Source organism: Dromiciops gliroides, chromosome 5 (genome assembly GCF_019393635.1).
Source record: "Dromiciops gliroides isolate mDroGli1 chromosome 5, mDroGli1.pri, whole genome shotgun sequence".
NCBI lineage: Eukaryota > Metazoa > Chordata > Mammalia > Microbiotheria > Microbiotheriidae > Dromiciops > Dromiciops gliroides.
In genome coordinates this window covers 242453615-242481007 of record NC_057865.1, presented here as the reverse complement: position 1 = coordinate 242481007, position 27393 = coordinate 242453615, and the positions used below count along the sequence as shown (strand labels likewise).

Genomic DNA, 27393 nt, shown 5'->3' with positions numbered 1-27393 from the left:
AAGCCTATTTGCTTGAAACAACACAGGAATAGAAATGGGTAGAGTCTTCAAAAAGAATATTCATTCCAGAAAAATATACCTCTTTAGGAAGATACAATATTACAAACTTCAAGGGATCCAGGTGACAGAGACTACAATAAAATTCTAAATTAACTCTAAGAAGATCAACAACAATTTTCAAACTGATAGGAAACACAGAATAATAATGTCTTCTGACAAATTATAATGTGTAAAAAATACTATTAATAAGTATATCTAACCTGGAAAATTTTATATAATTGGACTTATGAAAAATTATAACTGTATGAAAAAATATAGGTTTAGGAAAATTATAACTGGGTCACAAGTCTTGCCGAGGTCGCCATTCAAATGTGAGAATATTTTTAGTGATTTGTCTAATTTTGGGGGGCTAATCTGATTGGGGTACTAATCTGGGACTGTTGACTCACTGGCTATCTGACTGCTATTAACTTAGCATGGGCCGTTTATCAAGTTCCACCACACTGCTCCACTCTCAAATTGATAAGCAAAATATTAATAAGCCTCTTAACTAAATAATCAAAGCAGAATTTATTTATGAGATACTATTGAAAATTAAGAATACAGGGAAATAAAATGTACAACCTGAATGCTTTCCTGTGGTCTCTTTCCACTGCATCTCTTTCCCACCTGCTTTGCTTTGAACTTTTTTGAATACAGTAAGGGCCTTAGCCACTTCTAGACTCAGGGTATTCAGGTCCTTTATTCTAACTCTGAGCCCCTTTCACTTTGTAAAATCCCCCTGCTTCTAACTTTCCTCTCCTTACTGCCAAGGCTGTTTCTCTCTTACCGACCTTCTGTCTGTCTGCTCTGTCAGTCTGCCCTTCGGCCTCTCTTTTCCCTGCTCCTTCTGCGTCCTTGTAGCCCCTCTAATCTCATCAGCTGCCGCTTGACCTCCTCTACCTCGTCTTGTCAGCAGGCCTCCAGTTCTCCTGTCAGCCTCTCTATCTAGTCCGTCCTTGTCCAACCGAACCCCCCTTGCTGTCTAACTCCCAGGTCTATATATACCTTTCTTATCTCCACTCAAATCTCGGGGCTTTTTGCACCCCCACAGACCAAGCTAATCCACCAGCCAGGGCTGCAGCTGGGGGGGGTGGTGGTGTGCTCTCAAGCCTCATGTGCCCCAGCAGAGGCCACGCCAGAGCCCAGCATCTCTCAGATACCTCCGCTCAGGTCAGAGGGAGCTGGGGGCTTTTTCCCCACAGCTGTCTGACCTGGCTTCTAGTACAGCCCACGGGGCTTTTTGACTCAGCTGAAGCTGAGGAGGAGGGGCATCAGCCCCTCCCACACAGAAGAGACCCGGAGGGCCTAAGGCTTTCCAATCTCAGCCCAAAGGTAGGGTGGGTCCCCAAATCAAAATAAATTTCCACAAATGTTTTCTACATTAGGAAAAATTTGCCTATTAAGAGTTTGCTTAAGAGAAGTAATTTTTAATAATATATATATATATAAAATAATATATGTTGACTTCAAAATACTAAATATAGTTAAAAAATAATCACTTACAAAAACATTATAAATAATGATTTACGGTTACTTACAGATTTACTGTCCTCATTACTCGTTGTTGGATCTTTATAACTGGAGCCTGGCAATGCTGGAAAATCTTCGTTGTGTATTGAAAAGTCTTGGGATTGCTCACTTGCTGGTTTTGTTACCATTCCAACTAGGTATTGAAAACAGAGAATTACAGATGTTAAAACAAATCCTTACGACCAACAATTTGCTATAAATTATTAAAATTTAACATTCCTTATGCTAATGAAATGGATTATATAGGTAGGTACATTTAAAATATCTGTGCTTTTAAAAACAAGGTATGAATATGTATTTCTTTATAAATTTAATATTTAGAATCCTGCTACAAAAATGTTTTATTTTAATGTTGCCTATCTCAATAGCTTTCTCAAATAAAATAATACAAGGGAGGTCAGTGGTAGCATTGTAGCACTAGCTCAGGGCCATATTACAGGTCCTTAATATTATCTGGTATCAGCAATAGTAGCAGTAATTTTTTTTAATTTAAAAAGCTTGCTTTCTTTAAAATGTTAACTAAATAATATACACACTAGTTAGCTTTCAAACACAAATGCATAAAGTAATTTAAAAAAGAACATGCCAGTATTCTACTTGAAAATGACTTACAGGGTGGGAAAATTGCAATCAATTATATAACAACTCCACATTATTTCAGATTTCCTTTGGACTCCATGTTCTAGATGTATAACATGCAAGAACTGGGAAGTAATCCTCCCACTATACTTGGCATTGGTCAGGCCCTTAATAGTGTACAGTGTCCAGTTTGGGGCTCCACAATTCAAGTACGATATGGAGAAACTGGAGATGGTCCAAGGAGAACAACGGAAATGATTAAAGGGATGAAAAATTGGACCTATGAGGAAAGGTTAAAGACATTAGAGTCTGAATTAAAATTTAGATATTTAGGTACTCAACTTCCTGGGTAGATCAATTTTCCTTACTTATGGAATACTGTTTTATATACTTCCTTTTGTGAAAAAGATATTTATTTGTTTCATGATCTGGAAGCCCTAGAAATCCTTCTAGGTTTGAAATCTTAAAGGATTTTGCTATGGGAAAGGAGCCTATCCTTTTAATGAATCTCTGCTCAAGATCTACATCAGAAATTTTCCAAGGGTGTAAATTTTTCAAGTGAATAAAAGAACTCACAGCACACATACACATGCCTATAAGTTTTATGTAGAGTCACTCTATATTACATTCCTGAGCTAGTTTCAGGGGTTTTTTTTGTTTTGATTTTTGGTGAGGCAATTGGGGTTAAGTGACTTGCCCAGGGTCACACAGCTAGTAAGTGTTAAGTATCTGAGGACAGATTTGAACTCAGGTCCTCCTGACTCCAGGGCTGGTGCTCTATCCACTGTGCCACCTAGCTGCCCCGCTAGTTTCAGTTTGAACTCTTCAGGATTGTCATTCCATAATTTTTTCTCTGCACTTTAGGTTTTCACTGAGATAGGAGCAGGGAGTTAGAGAAGACCTGAACTATACCTCGGTTACAGCAGTAGCTACCACCAATTCAATCCCCCAAATATTTATTAAATGCATGTGTAGCGCACTGCTAGTTGTATGCCCTTTGGCAAGTCATTTAACCTCTTCTGGATCTCCCTTTTCTTGTCTGGGGAAAGAGGAGATGATTAGATTGATTGTATGAGATGATTTCTAAGGTGTATTCCAACTGAGACTCTATGTTTCTAATCTAGGCAGACTACAAAACAGCTTCCTGCACTAGGAAAATGATTTTCGGACAGTCAATTAATGATTTACTTGATGCAGCCAAAGCTCGCACATGACAGTGCATCTCCTTTCTCCCTTCTTTCTTTTCCTCTTGCCTGGAATGCACTCTTTTATTCTTCACCAGAGTCCCCTTTAAGAAAAAACTCAAGCACTGCCTTTTCTACAGTCTTTCCTAGTTTTCCTCAACTAGAAGTGCTTCCCTCCCAAACTGCCTTGTGTTTGTTTAATTTACTGTAGATTATACGTATGTACAGACACTTCTTACTTCCCTCATCACAAGCACCTTTCAAGTAGGAATCCCTGGAACTTAGCACAGTGCCTGACCATTAGCAGGCACTTAATAAATGCTTATTGACTGATTAATATTGAGTATCTTCTCTGGGAAAATACTTCAACTGTGTGTGCAGGACAGAGCAAAGAGAAGAGAGAATCAGAAGTGATTGAGGGTAAGTGAAGACTAAAGAAAACTCTGTATTGCTCTTTAGGGAATTCCTGCTGGGTATCTATGCCTCACTCACCATATCTTTATATTTATGGATTTTTCCCCACCCCAGATATCAAAATTTTGAAGCAAATGTAATCAATAAGGTGTCTTTAAAAAGTATTTTGAATATATCCATTTTCTACATTGATTATTCTAATCAACTGAAATACACTCACTGAAATTTCTTTTAATTTGCCAATTTCATGGTCCTCCCCCACCCCTCCCTGGCTTACCATAAGGAGCTCTTCCAGCTAAGGGGTTTATTAATGGAGTTGGATTACCGCTCCCTTCCCTTCTGTTTCGATCTGCTAGCGCTGGGAAATCTGAAAGGTCCAATCCTGTCACATTTTCACTTCCATCTAAACAATAACAAAATGTATGTTATAAATCTTTGTACTGGTATAAAATCTCATGATTTTAAGTAACTAAATAATAAAACCCCAAATAGCAGTATCATTTTGTGTGGATATTATTTGAAAGATTGGACTGGCCTTCATCATTGCCTACCTAAGTGCAATGCTGGATAGAGAAATCATGTTGCACTTAAAAATATTTGAGGTTTAATTTTCACATCTTTAGGTGTTACTGAAATACCACTTCAAAATTAATAACAGTTGGCTAAGGCGAAATTTTTTGAACTATGACAAATTCCTAAAATTCTAAAGTACTAAACATTTAATAAAGGGTATTTGGACAATATCCTGAAATGTAATGCCAGAATTGTGGAAAATTTAAGTACAACTATGAATAACTGCTTAAAATATATTTTACCAATTTTTCTAAAGGAGAGTTGTATATGTTGATAAAATACATTCAAGGATAAAAACAATATACCTCTCAAATTAATAAAACTTTAGAACCAGGGTTTGAAGTTATTATTTACACTATTCAAAATGGACAATGTTTGAAAAACAGATCAAGGTAAAAAGTGAATTATTTTCTACTTAGACTTAAAATCAATATTTTAATTGATACTTTACTGTAGATAAAAATTCTTAATCAGCTGATTTGTTGTGATTCTTCTCTTACAACATAACTAATGTGGAAATATGTTAACATGACTGTAATATATAACCTATATCAGACTGCTCATTGGCTTTGGGGGGGGAGGTTGGAAGAAAAATTTGGAACTCAAAAAATATCTTTATACGTAATTGAAAAAAATTAAAAAACAAACAAGTAATGGAGGTTAAAAAAAAATCACAGTAAGCCAAATCTCTTTTTATTAGTTAGCAGTTGACAAAAAAGCCCCACCACTATCATTTTAGTTATACATCTTTTTCTTAGCATAAAATGTACCATCAGACTCAGTTCAAATGAATGTTTAAAAGTTATTCCAAAATTTTACAGCACAGTATATTATGTCATGGAAGTCTAGTATATTATAAACTATCAAAAACCTCATAGTTCAATATTTTTACTTTTCAAAGAATTTTACTATTTTTTCATTAAAAAGAATATTCTTGTATAAAATTTTTTTTAAAGTTTTAAAATTCTATAAAAACTTAACTCTTTCTTCCTGCTCAGGCTGAAACTATCTTGTCTCTGCTTCTAAGTCTACTTCACCCACCCTTTTCTTACTTTTTTCCTATTTCAATTTATTTCAACCTCAACTTGATTTTTCTCCTTCCTTTTCTTTTTGGATTCCTAGGCTCCCAGTTAGGGGTCAACTCAAGTCTGAGGTTCGTACCTTTATCTTCCATTAAAGGTAAACTGGAATCATTGTATCCTGCTACTAAACACTCTATTTCACAGTAAATGATTAGGTTAAAATGGGACATAAACAATTTTCAAGGTAATCCAATTTTATTTCTCTTTCAAAGACTGTGGCTCATGAAAACAAATTTCAAAAATTATATACACAATAAAGTGTTCATGTTTTATAAACTTCCTATGGCTTTTAAAAAACTATTTTCCATAGTCATGGTGGGGAGAACAGCTTCTGAAGGGTAATGGCTTTTAATAGATTGGAATGATGCCACCTGCTGGAGACTTACTGTAGGAAATGAGGAGAAGGCGCCTGAGGGCAAGCCATGTGGCTTTTCTTTGGTGTCAGGAAGTGACATTTGCTTCTGGGATGAAGAGGGGGATGAGGCTGGTGCTCTTGCTCTCTTTCACCAGGCCTCTCATGGAGAGCGGAGCAGGAGAACTGTAGCTCCCCGAGACAGATGAATCTAGGCCTTTTTCTCTCTCTTCACCAAATTCTTATTCTCTTTAATAAATGCTTAAAAGTCTAAACTATTGCTTAAAGCTTACAATTTATTGGTGACCACTCATTAGATATTTTAGACAGACTAGCTAGAATTTTAGCCCCTTACAGGCTTCTGATACTGAAGAGATCTTAAATGTGCTGATAATATAGATAGCTAAAAGCTGCCCAAATACTACTGTAATTTATGTATTGTAAAATGTTGTTCAATGTTTGTAAGCAGATAGCAAACATGGCACATACACTATATAGTTAAATAGCATCTCTCTACTGCCACTAAATAATTGGTAACACAAAACATTGTTAAGTCCATTCATAACATCAAAAATATTGTGTATCAAGGTGAACACCCCAAATGACTATGCTTCAATAATGAAGGATATTTTTTCTTCTAGGATACTGTTTATGAAAGCAGCTTACCTGTTCCATTAAAAATGTTACTTGATAGAGAGTTATTCATTCCAAATGCCTGATTCCTGTTCATTCCAAATCCAGACATACTGGGTACACAGAAAATAGTTTTAGATATAATGTAAGAACACTAACTTTCAGCTGAGAAAAAAAAAACAAGAGCATAGTCTTGATTTCCTTGTTTCAGATGATATCACTTTAAGAAACTGATGCTAATCTCATTTTATTAAATTCCTTTTTTATTCTGCTTTCACTTGTCTAATCTGTTATAACCAATTGGGATGAAGAACCAGGTTTGTTTTTTTCTTAAAGATTTTGATGAATAAAATAAATGAGAATGAAAATAATTTATACCTACCTAGGAAAATAAAAGTTATAACCAAAGTACCACTTAGCAGACAGAGGCCAATTACTATCCTGAGAGAATAAACTAAACACACAGAACTCAACAGTTTTACTCTAAGATTTAGTTGATTTATACAGGTTTTCTATGGCTGAATTTTGCTGTGCTATACAGAATGTTATCACCAATGAGTTAACGGGTAAAAGGTATTTAACAATATATTACTTCATTCATAATAACACTGGTCTCCCAGGCCAAATTGTAAATTACATGAGAAAATAAGCCAACTCTTCAATTATTTTATTACCTCCCACCTATGCACACTCACAGTTAATATTCAAAATGTATGTGTTGAATCACATTCTTTTAAAGCACACTTGTCAAGGCTCAAAGATATGATCTTAGAAATTACTATAAAACTGAATCTTAGGAAAATTAGGTCATAGATGTGTCTTCAATACTTAAAAAATCTGGGGTTTTACCAGTACAGATGCTATCTCTACCTACTCTGGTCACAAGTCCTCTGAAACCTATATAGACAGTCTTAAATAATTTATGGACCCCTAAGCTGAAAACTCTCTGCTTGTGGGAGGAAGAGGGGGTGATGATGAGCTGTGCTCGCTAAGCTTAATTATGGTAGTCTCCATTTAAGAGGCCTACAGTCCATCATTGGGTCCGTGTTCAAAGCCTTTCCAGCTTAGTAGGACTTGGTAGAGCTTACACTCCAATACTAATGACTTCAAGAGCATAGGATACCCTCATGATAAAGCATCAAAACTAAGAACTGTAATTTTTAACAAGTAATGCAGGGGCAGCTAGGTAGCGCAGTGGATAGAGCACCGGCCCTGGATTCAGGAGTACCTGAGTTCAAATCCGGCCTCAGACACTTAACACTTACTGGCTGTGTGATCCTGGGCAAGTCACTTAACCCCAATTGCCTCACTTAAAAAAAAAAATGTAATGCAAATCCCATTTTGACAATGTGTTGCTTAAGACTACTTATGTTCACTGTGATCCAATGATGCACTGGTTTTCTAGCCAGCACTAGAAAAATTATATAAGTTGATTATAATGTAGAATGATGACAAGCTTTCTTTTAATCTATACTTGTAAAGTTTAAGAGAAGTAAAAATGTTTATAAAATAGGTAGCTAGTCTATTACACACTAGAAGGAAACAAGCCAGTGGCAGATTTTGACAGCTATAGTTCAAATTGCTAAGCTCAAACACAACTCATACATGAGAAGATTTATTAATATATTCCTTGTGTCAACAGGAGATATGTAAAGTGGCATGTTAGAGCCTTGTATTTGAAAAACATTTAAAAATTGTTTATCCAAAAGACCAAAACATCCAAATATATTTTTAATGGCAAATAATAAATAAAAATAACATGGATGTGCTGCTGGAGATAGCTCAAACTGGCTCTGGAGCCTCTTGTTAAATTTTCACTGTGAGCATGTCTATGTCAGAAGTAAGCAAACATATAAATCAGGGCTTAATCTATTTTTTGTCTATACTTATGTGATGGAGAAAATGTTAATAATGGAAATTAAACTTAAAATGTGTCACACATACGTTTTTCCCCAGAGTGGGCCATTAATTAAACATTTACCAGTCAGGTCCTGATAATAGCAAGTGATGATGTAGCACTTCTAGATTTGCAAAACACTTTACATCTGTTTCTCATTTGTTCTGCATAACCCTGGGAGGGAGGTGCTGTTACTACTGTCTTAGATTTTACTAATGAGGAAACCAAGACATAGAACTAAGGAATGTCTCTGGCAGGATTTAAACTCAGGCCTTGCTGACCCCACATCTAGCACTCTGACTACTGTGCCATCTAGCTTCCTCAACATGAAAAAAATATAACCGGATGATTACAAATTAGAATATGAATACAAAAGCACAGTATAAAGGGGCATGAGTGCAGATGAAATATTATAGATAAAAAGATAGCAGAGAGATGACAACCTATAAGATACTAGATAGCATTAAATTACAAAAGGGTTGAATGTGAGACTAAAAGTATAAATAACAGGAGCTTGTGGAATGAAAATAAATAGGAACTTTGCTAACTACCTAGAAATATTTGAAGTATTTATTGGGTACAAACACAAAAGAGAAAGTGGAATAAAATATGATAACATCAAGGTCTTCTGAAATCCTTATACCAATTAAAAAAAACCAAACCAAACATTAATCAATCAATCGATACTTCATAATAAAGTAGTGCTGTTTTAAGAAATTCTCATAGACTGGATACAACTAAAACACCCAAACTGGAAAACCATTTAAACCTGGGTAAATAGTTCTATTGCTCCTCTTGGAGATTATGAAAATGAGAGCACCACTATAATTACACATTTTCTCCCTCCAAAACAAAATTTTGTTTGTCTGACACAAACCTGGCCATTAAACAAAGAAAATTTTCATCTGCATGAAGTTGATAGTTCCCAAAAGCAGAAAGGCAAATCTTAACAGGGACAATGAAATGAACACATATACCTCATACTTGCAAACATTAGAGACATTTTGTAATGTATAAAGCTACTTTTACATTATATCATCTTGAGATAGATATGGCATAACCCATTTTACTGATGAAGAAAACCCCTGAAGAAGTGAAGTGACTTGTCTAATTTGACAAAGCTTCTGATTCAAGGTTCTGATTCTAGCATTCTTAAAGCTTGTCACTTAAATGGGCTTGAGGGTTGGTTTGAAAATCACCAATTCTCTTAAGTGACAGACTATGTTAAATAGAAACAAGACATGTGATAACACAGGTTTTATTAAAGGAAAAACTTACCCGCACAATTTACCTGATGAAACCCTGCAAGAGCCATGATTCTAATATATGATGATATAGGATGGTAAGCATACCAATTTTTTTTTTTGAACAATACCTGTGAGTTCATTGGTATATTGGACTCATGGTGGAGTTTATGAACTCCTCAACCAATAGAGAGTGGTACTTGCTGTGCAAAGGAGAGTCCTGAAGAGTTGAATAGGGCACTAAGAGTTTAAATGATTTGTCCAGGGTCACAGCCAGGAGGCACATGCGAGAGGCAGGGCATAACCCTAGGTCTGCGTGATTCTAAAGTCAACTCTCTCTCCACTCTTCCATGGTACTTATTATAGCTACAAGCTGAAGCTTTCTTTGGGTCATAAGGTTTTACCATTCAATATTAATTTATTTTAAAAGATTATGAAAATGCTATGGGGAACTCTTAAAAGAAACAATTATAGCACAGTGAATCAGGAGTGAACTTTGAAGTCAGGATAGCTTGAGTTCAACTTAATGCTTGAGGAAGCTTTTTAAGAAGCTAAGATTCAGAGCACCTGCCAATCTGCATCAAGTAGAGGGTTCCCCTCACTGGGAGTGAATAAGTTATAGGTCAAATTCAAAAGGAAGATAGAAGACTTAAACCCATTTGCTAAAAACTGTTAAGATATTGAAATGGTCGCTTCCACTCCTGAATATTATACAAGTAGGTAATAATTGCTCTGGCTACTCTCTCTTCTTTCTCAATCACGACACTTGAATAGATCAGTCCAGCTTAACTCTCTTCGATTGAATTCCTTGGCTCCTGGTGCTATCACAGTTCACACCTGTTAAATCTCAATCGTAGATTACTCCCACTATCTCTGCCTCTTTCCCTTCTATTCAGGTGATGGTGCATGGACCTGGAGGAAATCACATAACCATGCTGACTTGGTATGCTATAAATTTATTCCAGCTGATTTCGGCCAAGAACCTCTGACCTTTCTTAATTGAGTTCCCCCTCCACTCATGATAGTTGCTGTCCCAAATCCTTTTTCTTCTTCTTAGTACTCTCACTTGATCTATGGAGGACCCTTGCTTCATATTTCACAGAAAAACTGAGGCCACATGCCAAGAACTCACTTTCCCCTCCTCATCTCATATTCTCTGACATCATGTCCCACCAACTTCCCTTTTACTCCAATCTCCTTTGCTTGCTAAGGCCAACTCCTCTACAGGTGCAATCAATATTCCATTCCTTTCCATCTACTCCAATAGATTAAACTGCTTCTATCAGCACCCCCATTATCTCTAAAATCTTCAATCTCTCCCAGTCCCTCAGCCCCTAATCTGCTGCCTACAAACATGCCCAACGTCTCACCATCCTTAAAAAACAAATCGAAACAAAAAACCCTTCACTAGAGTCTGAGAACCCTGCCAACTACTGGCCTACATCTTTCCTCCCCATCTCAGCTAAACTTCTTGAGAAAGCCATCCACACTAAAGGCTTTCACTTTCTTCTAAAAACCCTCTGCAATGTGGCTTCCTACCTCATCACTCAACTGAAATGGCTCTCTAGTTACCAATAATCTCTCAAATGACAAATCTAATGGACTTTTCTCCGCAGCACACTGGCCCCCTTTTGTGTACTCTCTTCTGTTTGGGTTTTTGTGGCTCTGTTCTGTCTGCACCCTCTTACTTGTCTGACTGACAAGTAGGATCTCTATCCCTGTCATGGTCATTAACTTTGAGTATCCCTCAAAGCTCTTGTCTTGGCCCTTCTTTTTTTCTATATTCTCTTATTTGGTGATTTCATTAACTCTCAGCAGTTCCATTATAATGTTTTGGCAGATGACTGCCAGATATATATGTGCAGACGTTGTCTCTGTCCTGAGCATTAGTCCTCCTTTAGCAACTGTCTGCTGGATATTTTAAACTTAGATTTCCTATAGGCATCTCAAACTAAACATGTGCAAGATGGAACTTATCTTTTCCCTCAAACTCTCTCATCTTTGGAAATTCTCTATTATTGTCCAGAAGACCATAAATCTCAGTTACCCAAGTTCAAAACCTTAGTGAACACCCTCCTCTCTCTTGTTCACCACACATATCCAATCAATTGTAAAATTTCACGATTTGTTTCTTTAGTACATCTCTCATAAATGGATGCTCTCTACTGACAGTTATCAATTACTGCGGATTCTCTTGACTTACTTTTGCAATAGCTTTCTAATTGGTATTTCTTCCCCAATTCATCCTCCATTAATCAATCTGACCATACCACTCCCTGTCCAATAAACTCTATTGGCTCCTCATTATTTCCAATTATATGGTCCTTTTGTTTGTGATTTACAGCCTTTTTCAATTTAGCCTCTTCCTACCTTTCCAATAATCTTACATTCTACTCCTTTCCATATACTCTATCCAGATAGATCATCCCACTAGCTAACGCCCATAGAGACACTTCATCTCCTATCTCCATGTCTTTGCAATGGCTGTTCCTCATGCCTGAAATGTTCTTTGTCACAACATCTGACTCTTAGGATACCTGCTGTTAAGACTCCATTCCAGCACTACCTCTTTAGGAGGCCTTTCCTGGTCCCCCTACCTGCTAGGATCATCTTCTTTAAGGCTACTTTCCCTTTATTATCTGTTTATCTTGTACATTGTGTGTGTGTGTGTGTGTGTGTGTGTGTGTGTGTGTGTGTGTGAGAGAGAGAGAGAGAGAGAGAGACAGACAGACACACATACACACACACACACACACACACACACACACACACACGTTGCTTCCCCCCATTAGAATGTAAACTCCTTGAGGGAAGAAACTTTTTCAAATTTATTTTGTTTTTATTTCTAGCATTTACCACAGTACCTGGCGCAGAGTACTCATTTACTAATGTTTATTGACTAGCTATAAAAGTGCACATTTGAACATGATTAAGCAATATCCCCCATCCCCTATGCCCCTTTAAAAAAAAAAAAAACAACCACCCTCAAGGCCAGGGACTTTGGGCGGAACTGAGATTTAACAAAAATGGCATCTTTGATCACAAATACGAGATGATTTACCATTATGAGATCACAGAAAAAGAGTTGGGGGTATGAGCAGAGTGGTGGGCGTGATTAGCAACGCTGGCAATAAGCCAAAAAGTAAACAGACACAATTCATACACATGTAATATGATTTAATTTACCTTACCTGTTCACAGTAAAAGGTTGTCTAGAGGGTTGCTGCTTTGGCATACATATTATGCTTGGCGAGCTTCTGTTAGGGCTACCTAACCCTGAACTGCTCATGCTATTTGTCCTGCTGGCAATTCCAATGCCCTGACCAACCTGGGAGTGGTTCATCATATTCCTAGGATTCATAGGTAATATACCCCTGAAAAAGAAATCATTTATAAAGGATAGGGTTTTGAGAATCCCTCATTAAATTTCTAAACAAAAATCTGTCATAATCTAGATCCCCAATGTATTTTTTTAAACAATATCATTCATGTTTACTAAGTTTTTCATATTCTTTCTCTAGGTACTTCATCTGTACTTCAGTACAGGCAAATTACATTAGAAATTAGTGGAAGAAGAAATACAAAATCCCATTAATCATAAATAATGGGAAAGAATACTATATGAAATCTGAAAACATGATTCTTCTAAAGTCAAAGCACACATTCTTACTTCCTGTTAACAAATGGCAGACTACAAAAATGGAAAGTGACATGTACTCTTAGACCCAATCATTCCTACCTTGTTTAACTTTTTTGGGGGGAAGGTGCTCATTGAGGAAATGGAAGCAAGGGGAAGATATATGTTAGAAGGACTAATATGTCAAAACAAAGTGAAGCAATAAATCTTCTAGCATCAAATTCCTTTGAAAAAGAGTATGTTCATTCTAATTTCTTAATACTACGTAATGCACACTATTCATTTATTTTTAGCATGAGTCTATAAGGGAAGATATATTTTGCAAGTGTTTCACCTTACAACAATACAAATATTTAAAATAAATGAAGGTATAAGAACAGTGCATCAATTCCCTGCTTCAATGAAAAGCACTGAACCAGCAGGGGGAAAAGTGTTTCCTTCTTTCTTTAAAACAAAAACAAAGTTATTTACATTACATGTTTTCAGGTCTGTAGTTATATTAATAGATTACCTCTCTTGTAAAATAAGATAATAAACAAAGATCTAGTGATGCCACTACATGTATAGTTACAGATACAGATTTAAAGAAATATTTGAGATCATGAATAAATACCTGCTCGGAGATGGAGGCGTGTGAAGTGACATTGTTGGTACCCCTGTTGTTGGCGTGACGTGGCTTGGTAACTGAGTGCCTTGTGATAAACTGCGATTTAACTGAGGGGTATTGTTGCTCATTCCCCTCATTGGAAGGCCTAGTGCACCTATTAAAAATTATAGGAGTGAAACATAACCAAGTTTGAAAGATACAAATATAAACATTAAAAAACTGCAAAATTACAACTTTCTAATGACATAAGTTTAACTTCTCATGAATGGCATCTTAAAAGAAATTTTCTACATCAAGATATTCTCTAATTTCTAAAATTTTAAACGGGGTTAGTTATTCATTTTTAAATTTCAATTAAGAAACTTCTGTGTTTAACAGAAGTTTAAGGTTTAACAACAGAATTATGTGTTTTATTAAAGTACCTAGACCAATACTTTGACTTCTTTTATTAAGGTCAATCTACAATGTTAACACTTTGGAATCTGTTTCTATCTAGTAAGTGCTTTATTTGCGAAGTTAAAGCATCAATTACTGGGTAAAGAAGCTTAATTCTGTTTACTTTATATTATTTTAATTTTAATTACTTTTATTGGTGTGTGAGATGCTAAGATTTAGAGAATACATTCACAAATAAAAAATTATGTTAGCAAAGGTTAACCAAAAAAGTCTTACAAATATACCATTGGGACTTGTCTACCAATTTTTTCATAAAGGATTTCCTTTCATTTCAGACCCATGATCATCAATGTAGTCAATGTAGTATCAGGGAATGGGGTGCTTTAAATTAGTGAATTTCCCAGAAAACTACCATTAAAGAACTAAAACATAGTAAGCTGAGCAGCCTTTGATGGCAATTGTTCTAAAACACATGATAAAATCCCATGCCTTCATAAACAGGAGATATAGAACAAATTTAATCTTTTTTTTTGTAGCTCAGAGATACCACCATGCTTTTCTCCTCCATAAAATTAGGCTTTCCAACTTTGAACTGTAGAGCTAGAAGGGACCTTGTATCTAATAGAATTCAGACACTTCATTGTTCAGATGAGGAAATTGAAGGTCTGCTACTTTCATGCCTGCTCTTAATAGCAGGCATGAAACTTGTAATTTGTAACTTCTCATCTGCTATGGATGGGCAGACAAAGCAGGTCACAAGAATTTAGAGCTGGAAGGGACTTTAAAGATGCTCTAATTGTATAAATGGCGAACCCAGCAAACTAAAGTGAGCTGCTCAGCATGTTAGAGGCAGAATTCAAACCTAGGTCTCCTACGATCAAACAGTTACTCTTTCTACTATACCCCAGAAGTCATACTATGTTAATTATACCCATGTTTGTTGTCTCTGAGTTCACAGACAAATTTGCATTATGAACATCAAAAATGCCCATTTGCAAACTCTAAATTTATTAATACTTCAGCGCTTAAAAGATCTGTGAATTCATTTGTGATTTCATACATGTTCGGGTATGCTCTAAATGGCTCAGGAAATTTGTGCAAAGTGTGAAGGGAAATAGCATGAATACAGAAAACAGGCAGATAACCCCCAAGTCTCTCACCTTAACTTTAATAATCACCATTTTTTACTCTAAAAAACATTTCACTGATTTGAGAACCAGTAGTTTTTTTTTTTTATGCTGTTAAAAAATGGCAAGAATTATATGTTAATTAAGAGTCAACATGGCCTTAAGTGAGGAATTAATAAATTAAGTATACCACATTAATCCTGTTGTGGCACTATGACCCATATTTTTTCTCTCTCTCTCTTTTTTTCCTTGTGGGGTGATGAGGGTTAAGTGACTTGTCCAGGGACACTCAGCTAGTAAGTGTCAAGTGTCTGAGGGCAGATTTGAACTCAAGTCCTCCTGAATCCAGGGCCAGTGCTTTATCCACTGCGCCACCTAGCTGCCCCCCATGACCAATATTTTCAAGGTTCTCTTTGAAAGTTAACAAAACAGTGCTCTCCAGATACCACGAGAGGTAAAGGTGAGTTAATTGAATGAAGTCCTATTTCTCAATTCCTATATCACAAAAAATCTTTTGCAATACAAACAATGCTGATTGTAAACTGGTAAACTTAAAACTCGGGCTAAAAAACTCCTTGATTTCTATGGACTCAATAACCAGCTGTCATCATGTATACATGATGCTCATCAATGTTTAACTGATAAATTTAAAAATAAGAACACAGGGAAACTGATAATGCATCACACACAACCCGGGGGGCTGCATAATGCCCTGCCACGAAGCCTGGGGCCAAGGGACCACCGATGAGGCAACTGTGACTGGTTCTCTGTTAATCTGGGCCAGAAGAGAGAAGACTGGACTGGAAAGGAAAAGCCCAAGGAAGCAACATAAGAAATGGGTCCTTCTTCAAGGTCACAGCCTCTCACCTCCAACATAACCTCTCCTGAAGTCATCTCAATTCCTTTCCTTGCTCTCTATGGTAGAGGTGCTTAACTTTTTGTGTCTGTCATGTCCTCCTTTGGCAGTCTGTCAAATCCCATAGAACCCTTCTTATAACAATGTCTGTTGTCTACATTAATAACTCAAGAAAATGCTAATTAGAGTTAGAAGTTAGTGTGAAAATGACTTTTCCCCGCAGTCCAAATTCATAACCCTTCACCCCTTCTTGCATCTCCTGAAATCTACCCATGGACATTGGAGACTCTAGGTTAAGAACTGTTCTACCTACATACCATCCTATCCTAAAAATGTAGTTTTAGTTGTAGGTGTCACAGTAAGATTTGTTTCTTATGCTACCTGATCTGGAAGTGGAATCACAGAATGTTACAGGCCAAAGGTAGCTAAAAGAAAGATCATGTAGTTCAGCTATCATTTTATAGATAAAGTAACTAACACAAGTACCTAAAGGTACTTGCCCAAGGTCACAGTTAGAGGCAGAAAAAAATTAATACCAGGGTTTCTTGATTTAAAACTTAGTGTTCATTCTACTATACCATGGATAACACAAATTACCAAGTAATGTGGATGCAAAACTATGACCTCATTTTTCTTTTAAAGCCCAATTCAAATACTACCCTCTCTTTCCCCAAATAATACCTCTCTCTGAAGCCTTCCCTAATCCCTAGAACAAATAACAATTTCCTTAGACTGCAAATTGCAGATATCTTTCTCTATGTCATAAACTTTAACCTTAAATTAAATTTTCCTGTTTCTTCCTTGTCCCCATGCTTGTTTTTCTTCCTTTTCTTTTTCTCACCTGTTTTATTATTCTCCTTTCTTTGTCTTCTTCCTTTCTCCATCCCTTTCATTGTTGCCAAATACATGCCTTTTAAAAGGCCTGCTCCATCTATTCTCCAGACCTCTACAATATTCATCAACATTTGCTTAATTTTTTTTCATGGTGACCATTCCCCCAAATACATACTATGGTTTGCCATAAAAAAATTATATCAGAAAAATTAAAGACTTGAGAAATATAAAATCAAAGAATTTTTCAAGCAAATATTTTAAGAAAGGAAGATCTAAACACAACAAAGCGTTTAGTCAACTGTAAGTTGGCAAACTTTCTTCAGTTTATTATTTGTGCTAAAAGTTAAAGATGATGGCATGAATAAAGGAAATGTACAGATAATCTGCAATATTCTTATTTTAACACTGATATTCACCATCCTCCCTCCACAAAACAATTAACATTTAAATGATGTCAGCCTCAGTCCAGGGAAGATACTAATTAGTTTAAAAACCAAAAAAAAGAAGATCAGAAGATCTGAAAGATGAAAATAGGAATGGGACAATTTCAGATGAGATAATCAGCCTCCATATATTTAATAATGTACCGATTAATCTCAAACCTCTACACGGGATTTACTGGAAAACAAAGTGTTTTTACTCACTGACTGAACACTCATAGCTGGTCCATCTCTCACCCAACTGCAATCATAATTCAGGACCTCTCACCTTGCTTCCTGGCATCCCTGTCTCAAATCTCACAACTCCAGTCCATCTTAAACACTATGCCAAAGTAATTTTCTTTAAAGGGAGATCTGATTTGATCACTCCACAGCTCAACTCCAGTGGATACCTGATTATTGTCTCTTACAATACAAACTCCTCTTTAGCTTGTAATGCTCCCCAAACAAAGCCCCAACCTATTTTTACCTCTTCCTTCCCACACTCTGTGATGTAGGCAAACTGGCCTTTCTGTTCCTCACCTAAGAGCACTCCATCTTCCACTCTGCAAGGACCATTTTCCACGGTAGGAACTCACTCCTGGGAAGGAATCCCCTCCCCCTTACAGGGCACCTCTTCTTCAAGTCACAGCTCAAGAACCATCTTCTACATGGAATTTTCCCCTTGTGTACCCAGCTATTATTATCCTGCGGTGCCTGGCACATCGAAGATATTTAATAAATCCTCCCTTCTTTGTTACTTTGTATTTCTCTGTATATATTCACTCTATACTTTTTTTATATTGACCTATATATGAGCTCATTGTCTTCCACCATTAGAATGTAAGCCCCCCACAAGCAGAGATTGTTTTGTTTTTTAAAATTTGTATCCCTACTGCCTAGCACAGCTCCTGGCATATAATAGGCATGTAACAAATGCTTATTGATTGACTTACTAAACTTCAGTTTCAAACTCACACTAAGGCAAGTGGTTATATTTACTTAATCAGAAAGGATCACCACAAAAATTTTTTCTAGTGAAAATAGAAGTGTTTCACCAATGGAAAACTACTATAACAAAAATCAATTCAACAATCATTTTTTATATAACTACTATAAATGGAGCACTCTGCTGGGGACAAGGTTAAAGCCAAAATGGAGATTACAGTCTAACTTACATATTAGTAGAGGAATGGGACGTGAGAACTATAATGTACAAAAGTACATAGTCAGAAAGGTATAAAATCTGAGGGCTCTTCTGCAGTATTAATCCTTCCTGACTCCTTTAAGGCAGCTGACACTATTAACCACCCTTGCCTCCTTCTAGATACTCTCTTCTCTCTGGGTTTTCAAGACTGTGGCTCTTTCTTGGTTATTCTCCCACTAAAGCTTGGCTCTCCCTCCCCCTCCCCCTCCCCCTCCCCCTCATCAGCAGCTACTGATGTACTTATCATGATGTACTTAGCATCTTCTTTTAGATGACTCCTAGATGCTCTCAGAGTTCAAGGAATATCTTGGTGCTATGCCTGTAAATCAGCGCTGGCTGACAACTAAAGAAACTGGGGTTCCTTTCTCCAAATCGTGTAGCTAGGGGAATCTTCAAATATACAGGCAGAGTAGCAAAGCCCCACTACTATGGAGTACATAAAAATTTCTGAGTAATGTAGGTAGATATTCTATAATCCATCTTGCTTAATGGGTCTCAGAAAGATGAATATTACAACTTGTGAGAAAAGGCTGAGTAGCAAGAAAGAAAGGGATTGGAATTGAAGGAAAAGAAATGTATGTGAGGATTTTATAAAGGAAGGATGTGAGGACTGTGAGGATTTTATAAAGGAAAAAAGGTGAAACAAAGGAATGGAAATTGAGTGACAACTCCATGGCAGTTGCCAGAGCTGGAGAGAGGGAAGACGATACATAAAAACATCTATTATGAAGGGTAAGGCTTCCAGAAAATATGGTGAGCCAGAGAACATTTGCAGTGACATGCAAAGAGTGATATTTTTCCTTCTACAACAGCCAAGTACATGTCATCTATGTTTAAAGTTCAGCACAGACATTCATCTAAAAGAGAAGGTAAAGGAGCATAAAAATATCTCTGTTCTCTAGTGTATATAGACATGCCCCACCCCTTTTTAAGAGAAGACAGTAAATTAGAAAATAAACAAAACAAACCCATAAAAAGGACTTGCAAAGAGAAGGAAATGCTGGCTACATCACAAGGCTAAAAAATTAACAGAGGAGAAAAATAAAGAAAAAGACTACAGATCATCTGATGCTATGTAAAAGATGTGTAGCTCTTGTTAAAGAGAACATAGACCCTCTCTAAGAAGGAAACTTGTTATGTAAGAAATATTGATATAGGATTAATGTTATTATGTGTATATATATGTGTGTGTATATATCTATATCTATATGTATATGTATAGAGATATATAGATATAACCTATATCAGATTACCTGCTGTCTAGGGGAGGGGGGGAGGGAGGGGAGGGAGGGAGAAAAATCTGAAATTGTAAAGCTTGTATAAACAAAAGTTGAGAACTATCTTTACATGTAACGGAAAAAATAAAATACCTTATACATTTAAAAAAAAAAGAAATATTGATATAGATCCAAAAGAACCATTAAGTGAGAGATTATCTTGATAGCTAAGAGGCAATGAGATAAATATAGTGGTATACAAATTAACTGTCACAGAAAAATAATTAAATTTATTTACATATAATAAGCCTTACAACTTTTTACATCTTTAAAAATGTTAAATATGCAATATGTCCTTCTTTTGCTGTAATTACTTGTTTTATACAATTTGGCACTAGGTTCACAATATATTGGCATTCTTTAATTCATCATGAGACCATATATCACACTGGAGAAAGTGTACCTTTGAAGAGCAGTCCATTTTTTCAAAGTCTAGCCTTTCTCATAGCCAAGTGCTTTTCTTTTTTTTTTTGCAGGGCAATGAAGGTTAAGTGACTTGCCCAGGGTCACACAGCTAGTTAAGTGTCAAGTGTCTGAGGATGGATTTGAACTCAGGTCCTCCTGAATCCAGGGCCAGTGCTTTCTCTACTACGCCACCTAGCTGCCCTGCCAAGTGCTTTTCAACAAAGTTCAAATAAAGCAAGTTCCTAGGCAACTGATGCTTATTTATCTCCATCTCTTGGATAAATTCCTGGGCATGTTACAATATGCTATGTCCACTAGGGATTTCTGGACTTCTTGAATGGTTGTGTTTTTCATTATATCAATATATTTATCAGTATTGGCTGATAAATTGGCTCAATAGACACAAGACTCCCATTGGGATCAACTAAAAATTTTTAAATTCCCAAAATATTTTTTTTGGTGGCTGTTTTACAATCTGATGAAGACATTTAGATCTTATAAGATCACCTGGACTTCTTCTGACAATAGTTTTGGTGTAAGCTTAAATGAAAAAGTAACCTGCATCAGTTTCATTGTAAAATACCTTTTCCCAATCTTCAGTACTCTAGATTTTGTATATCTTGCACATGGCAAACAGTTTTTTCTTTATACCAAATATTTTTGTTTTTTATAAATGTGTCTTCTCACTGTTCTTTCAAATTCAATAAAACTATACCATATTTTGAAGATGGTCTCTGATTGTTTTCTGAGAATTAATTAGGCTGTTTTGCAGGAAGTGTCTCAGTTCTTGGCAGTGGTTTTTTGTTTCTGAATGTGTTCCATGTGACTGGTTCTTCATCATATATGCTTGAATGATCCTTGAAATGTCTCACTTCCCCACAGCAACAATTGCTGCAATATCTCTAACAGTCGATGAAGTGTGCTCTTTAAGACCTACAACTTCTGTAGGTGTTCTTGGTGTAAACTAAAGAATTAAACTACAGAATTAAAAATATAACAAGAGCAAAATTTTTATGGCATAAAATCCAAATCAAATACTCAACTGACAGATAACTAAATAAAGGTGGAGAACCTGTTCAATTCATTTTCAACCAGTCTGATATTCTGAGTTAGTCTAGTATCAGCAGAAGTATACACTCATGAACACTAATGTCACAAAGTACAATAATATTATAATCATTTATCCCAATTTTCACATGACTGTATTTAATTTCCCTGAGTATGTGTGCAGAATAGATAAGGAGATAGTAAGAGAACACCTAGCAGTTCCTAAAAAGTTCTAGTCACAAAGCTCAGATGAATTAAATTCCTTACTACTAAAAGAACTTGTAAATGGGATGGTCGGTCACTATCAATGGTTTTTGGAAGATCATGGTGAAAAACAACAGGTACCACTGGACCAAATACAGTAAATTATTCCCAAAAGGAAAGAGATGAGTCAGTAAACTATAGGCCAATGACCCTGATTCTGATTCCTGGAAAAATCTAGAATATATAATTAAAATGAGGCAGATGAATACCCAGGAAAGGAAGTAATCACAAAAAGCCAAAATGATATTTATCAAGAACAGTTCATACCAGACTCACACTATTTCCCCTTTTTTTGGGGGGGGTGCAGTTTTCAGACTGGCAGCTGAGAAAACTATCATAGAAAAATTTTAGGAAAGCATTTGACAAAGTCTCAGAGAAGATGCAAATGTAGGTTAGAGACCTTAAATAAGAAACAGCTGTATGAAGGGCACCCAAGGAGTTATTTTCTGTTTATCATCAGATTAAAGACCTTTCATGGATAAAGTCTTACAGAACTATATTTTGCTCTTTGCTTTTAAATACTTTTTTAGTATGTTTACCAAACTGACAAGTGATAAACACAGGAAAATAGCTAATATGTTAGATGAAAGCATCAGGATCTAAAAAAGAATCAGACTTCTTTTGTTGGACCTACATAGCTGAACTAGGAACAATGTGTAGAGATAACAGAGAGGCAAAGTTAGGTTTCATGCAAGGAAATGCTTTACCATAAAAGCTATCTCAAAGTAGAATTCTTACTAACCAGTCTGAACTAGTTAGCCTCTTGAGGTCCTGTCCAACTCTGAAATTTTATGAATTTTGTAGCGTCACTAACTACACATCTCTGGCTATGTGACAACAGCAGAGTTCAAGTAAAAAGCAATAGTTCTAAGTTAAATACTAATAAATATCTCGATAAAACGATCCAAATCTTAAGTGAAAGCTTTTAAAAACAATATAACAACATTTTGATAAAAATTAAAGATTTATAGATTAATCAAAAGTAACATAGTGGGGCAGCTAGGTGGCGCAGTGGATAGAGCACTGGCCCTGGAGTCAGGAGGACCTGAGTTCAAATCTAGCCTCAGACACTTGACACTTACTAGCTGTGTGACCTTGGGCAAGTCACTTAACCCCAATTGCCTCACCCCCCCCAAAAAAAGTAACATAGTATAATAATGTTTTATTACTTAATGAACTCTTTGGAAAGTCTAACATTTGTCCCCTTACAACACTGTTGCTGTCATCATCCCCTGGGCTTCATCATGTCATACCTAGAATCTCTGATTTCCCCCTTAGAGAGACATATTACAGTTTCCAGAGGTTTATATTTATTCTCGTGTCTTTTATTTTTAAATTAACTTTCATGATATATGAAGCTCCCTAACTTATAATTTCCCCCTTCAGTCTCAATGAATTTTTCACATGGATAAAAGTGACATAGACAACTCTTGAGCTCTCTGGAATAATGGTCATTTTCAACAATAAGTTACACATTGTGTTTACGATTTCCACAAATCTCACACAACAGTTTCTTCAAAATTCTCTAGTGGATGCTATTCCACTTATTTATTTATAACCGGTTTGTTCAATCTATTTCTACTTGAGATGATAATAAGAATTAGAGTTTCATTGTTTTCCTCATTGACAAAAGCGAAAAATTCATTTACTTTTTAAGTTCTCTTTCTTTTCATCTCTGAATGTATCTTTTGTACCACAGTGATCAAATAGTGTCACTGATTTTATACCTGGGTCCCTCCATTATCATTGGCTTTAGAGCAAATGCTTTAAGATGCTCCTACATTTCTTTGTAGTTTGCTTAACTTGCAGTTATGACAAGAACTACCAAAAGTCTTCCTCATTTAAACAATCTGTTTCTTTTCATTTCTTCTCTTTTATTATTTGGAGAAGGGAGGAATTTCCAACTAGACTTCTGTCACTGAGGGCAACAGCTCTTGAGACAAGGGTTCTGGAAAAAGTAGAGGGTCTTCAGCTGGAGGATGAGACCCACAGCCATAAAAGAGAGGCAAGGGAAATTGGAAAAGTTGAGGGAATAAAGAGGCAGGGCAAACCAAAACAAAATGAGATGGAGCATGGCAGCAGAAAGAGGTACTTACTTGAAATTTAAGAGACCTGGGTTTGAATCTCATTTCCAGTGGTCACTAGCTACATGACTATGCATAACTTAATCTCCTGTCATTGGCGTTTCCTCAAATACAAAATAGGAACGATAATATTTGCACAACCTAATTCACAGGGTACTGGAATGAAAGCACCTGCAAACTTTAAAGCATTATATAATTATACTGTGGATAAAGTGAATTAACCACCAGTCAGGTTAGGCTGGAAAATATGAGAACTATTTGAGAACTGTTATCTAGGTTGATGATTATAACTCTATTTCTATGAGGAAAGGGGTGAGGGAAGTAACAAGACAAACTATCATTTTCAAAAGAGGAAGAGAAAAACTGTTCTGGTGTTCTAAACCTAGTTTTTCTAGAACTGATCTTTTTTTCTGTAAAAACATATCCAAAATGTGTGTCACTGAAAAACAGGGTCTGAAATATTTTAATGCATAAAGAAGAGGAGAAAGGATTGTATAAGAAAACGACCCATCCATAGACAATTAATTTTTTAAAACATATATGTGTATAATTTAACAACAAAATAAAACTTCTCCATTTGTGTTCTCTTTGAATTATATTTTCTTTTGTTCATTTAAAAAATGTCTTAATGATGCTCTTTTAAAAAAGCAAGACAAATCAACAAATCTGTCATGTCCCAGAATGCATGTCTGATTCTGTAACTCTAACTTACCACCTCTCTGACAAAAGATGGGAGGCATATTTCATTATCAGTCTTTTGAAGTAATGATTGGTCCACTGTTAAACAGATACTTTTTACAATTTGTGTAACTGATAACCTGCTTCAATGTAGAAGAAAATGCAATTTACTAATTTAATTTCAAGTACAAACCTTATGTTTTCCTAATGAATATGAATTTAATGCCAACTTTAAAACCGGGGGATATGAGTACAATAACTGGACCACAAAGAAAGAAAAGAGAGTAACAAAGATTGTGAAAATATTTTGTATTTTAACCTCAAATTACAGTACCAACAATACAGATAAAACTTGACCATTTATTTAAATTGCTTCTAAATTTTACCATCTTATTCATAAGACCTTAATATCTCTGCTATGGAGACAACTGGTTAAGTAATAATCACTTATTACCCGTTTAGCAATGCCTAGTACTATTTGGATGGTTACCTTTCAAAGTAAATGTCTGTCTGGAACATTTGGTAAGGAGAAATGATATTTAGCTGCAGCAACTACAGTGATCATTCAACAACTAGTATAAATATTTGAACATGGAACATATTCCGGTATAATTTTGATTTTCTTATTTCTCAATCAAAATGAAATTGTTCACTTTTGATTTGATTGATTTGAATGAACAAATTTTGACCACTAGGAGCAGCTATGTGGCACAGTGGATAGAACACCTGCCCTGGAGTCAGGAGGACCTGAGTTCAAATTTGACTTCAGACACTTAACACTTACTAGCTGTGTGACCCTGGGCAAGTCACTTAACCCCAATTGACTGGAGGGGGGGGGAGAGATCCCAATTCTTTAAAAAAAATTTTTGACCACTGTATATGATATAATATTTACTAGAGCTAAAGAGGAAAGAGATAAAGATGCAGTGGAAAAACTAGGAAAAAACCATACTGTATATAATTGCCCTTTAACCATTCTACTTCATATTCAGTTTAAAAGGTAAAATGGCATATGTACCATATTAAAACTGCTTTCTTAGGGGCAGCTAGATGGTGCAGTGGATAGAGCACCTGCCCTGGAGTCAGGAGGACCTGAGTTCAAATCTGGCTTCAGACACTTAACACTTACTAGCTGTGTGACCCTGGGCAAGTCACTTAACCCCAACTGCCTCATTTAAAAAAACAAAAGCAAAAACAAAACTGCTTTCTTGCAGCAGTGATATAATAATGCCGTCTTTTAAAATTTTAAATAAGATTCTTTAAAGTTGTTACTTATTTCCTTTTTAATCTATAATTTTGTCATTAGATATTATCAAGCATTCCATAAACTGATGTTACTTAGTAAGCGATTTCAGGTAAAACATGTTAATTCATAATTATAATCTCATAAAATAAATTAATTTTTACTATTAAACCCTCTAAGTGGCAATAATTGTGAGGAAGCCAAGTTTGAATAAGTTAGAATTAAAAATGTTTTAAAGAACAAAACATCTAATTGTAGAAAGAGAATTGATACCAGCCAGAACTCTTGGATTCTAATCTAGAAATAACCATGTGGGCCTCAGTGTTCCCATCTATAAAATAAATGAAGTGGACTACAAGGTCCCTTCTATCTCTTCTAGTACTATAAAGACAGAGTAATAACATGGCAGCTAGTAGAGCTGTGCTAAACAGAAGTGTTATTTTAATCTCACTAAAGTTATATTAAAGTATGCTAAAATAGGAAATTTTTATAGGTAACATTATTTTAGTATGAAATTGGATTTTCTTAAAATACCTGAACCCTATAAGTTATCTCAAGTAATATTCTGGAGAAGCTATTTATACTAATTTTTCTTAGCAAATTTTTTTTTCAAAGCCATTGCAATGGTCAAATTCAATATGGTCCATGTATACATTATAAAATATTCTAAATGAGAATATTCTAAATTAATGAGGTTTTATTATAAGAACACATTTGAAAAAAGACTGAAAATGCCTACTCTTGAAATTCCATATTAGTGCACATATAGATAGATAGCTTTCTTTATTAAAAAGGGAACCCAGAAATAAATGCAAATTCTTACTTTGTTGCCCGTATAAACTTGCCCCAAACTGAGACAGCTGACCTGATGTTGATGGTGATGCCAGCATCTAGAAACAAATTAATTATATTAGAGCATAAAGAGCTACATACAGCACTCAATGAACTTAGACTTTAGTAATGTTACAAATGTTTTGTATGCTACTATAACTGTAATTCATTCTTATAGCTCTCAAAGTGCTCGTAAGATATAAAGACCTTTATAAAACATAAGCATAAAATATAAACAATTTAAAAATCTATTAAATTGGACATTTCTTAAGTACATAATAAGCAGATAAATTCAAACTGTAAAAATGAAATTAGTTTTGTTTAAGTATGGAATTTTAAGTTTTACTAAAGTATTATATTATATTGAATACACATTTTTACACATATCCTCATGAAGCTTTAAATCCAATTAATAAGTTCCTTCAAAAAAACAGAAGTGTAACATCTATATGATATTACAAGATTATAAAGCCACTGACACTTGACAATTGGCTCAGGATATAATCAATGAAAAAAGCTACACTATTTTATGCACTTAGAAGTCCATTTAATCATCATTTAGTAATGACAGAAAAGTTTCCTTTGTACTAATCAATTACTTTACTTTCTATTAATCAATTATACAAATATTTCAAACATATCTTTCAAAGTGGTTATAGTATCCACATTAGAAGGAAAGTGGTCAAAATATTAAGAATAAATAATTACATTATGGAAATTTGGATTCTTTTAGGACTTACTTCTAAAAATCTCAGACCCAAATCATTAAAACGAGGTAAATACTTTGAATCTACTCATTGCTTCACAAGAGACATGCTTCTTTGAAGAACAATCATTCTGTACAAGATCAATCAAATATCAGTCTAAATCAACCAATTTGACACATAAGAGAATTTTATCCCAAAACAAGAATTTTGTGAAAAGACTGAAAAAAGAATCAATGATTTAATT

General features: G+C 35.4%; 1 protein-coding gene across 1 annotated transcript in view; it reads right to left on the bottom strand.

The window, feature by feature from the left end:
• Positions 1–27393, bottom strand: part of CNOT2 (CCR4-NOT transcription complex subunit 2) — a 179932-nt gene that overhangs the window by 20314 nt on the left and 132225 nt on the right. Inside the window, 6 exon segments of the mRNA XM_043966896.1 lie at positions 1581–1705; positions 4027–4152; positions 6423–6502; positions 12722–12904; positions 13781–13928; positions 26435–26501. Of these exon segments, the coding sequence (XP_043822831.1) occupies positions 1581–1705; positions 4027–4152; positions 6423–6502; positions 12722–12904; positions 13781–13928; positions 26435–26501 (729 nt within the window).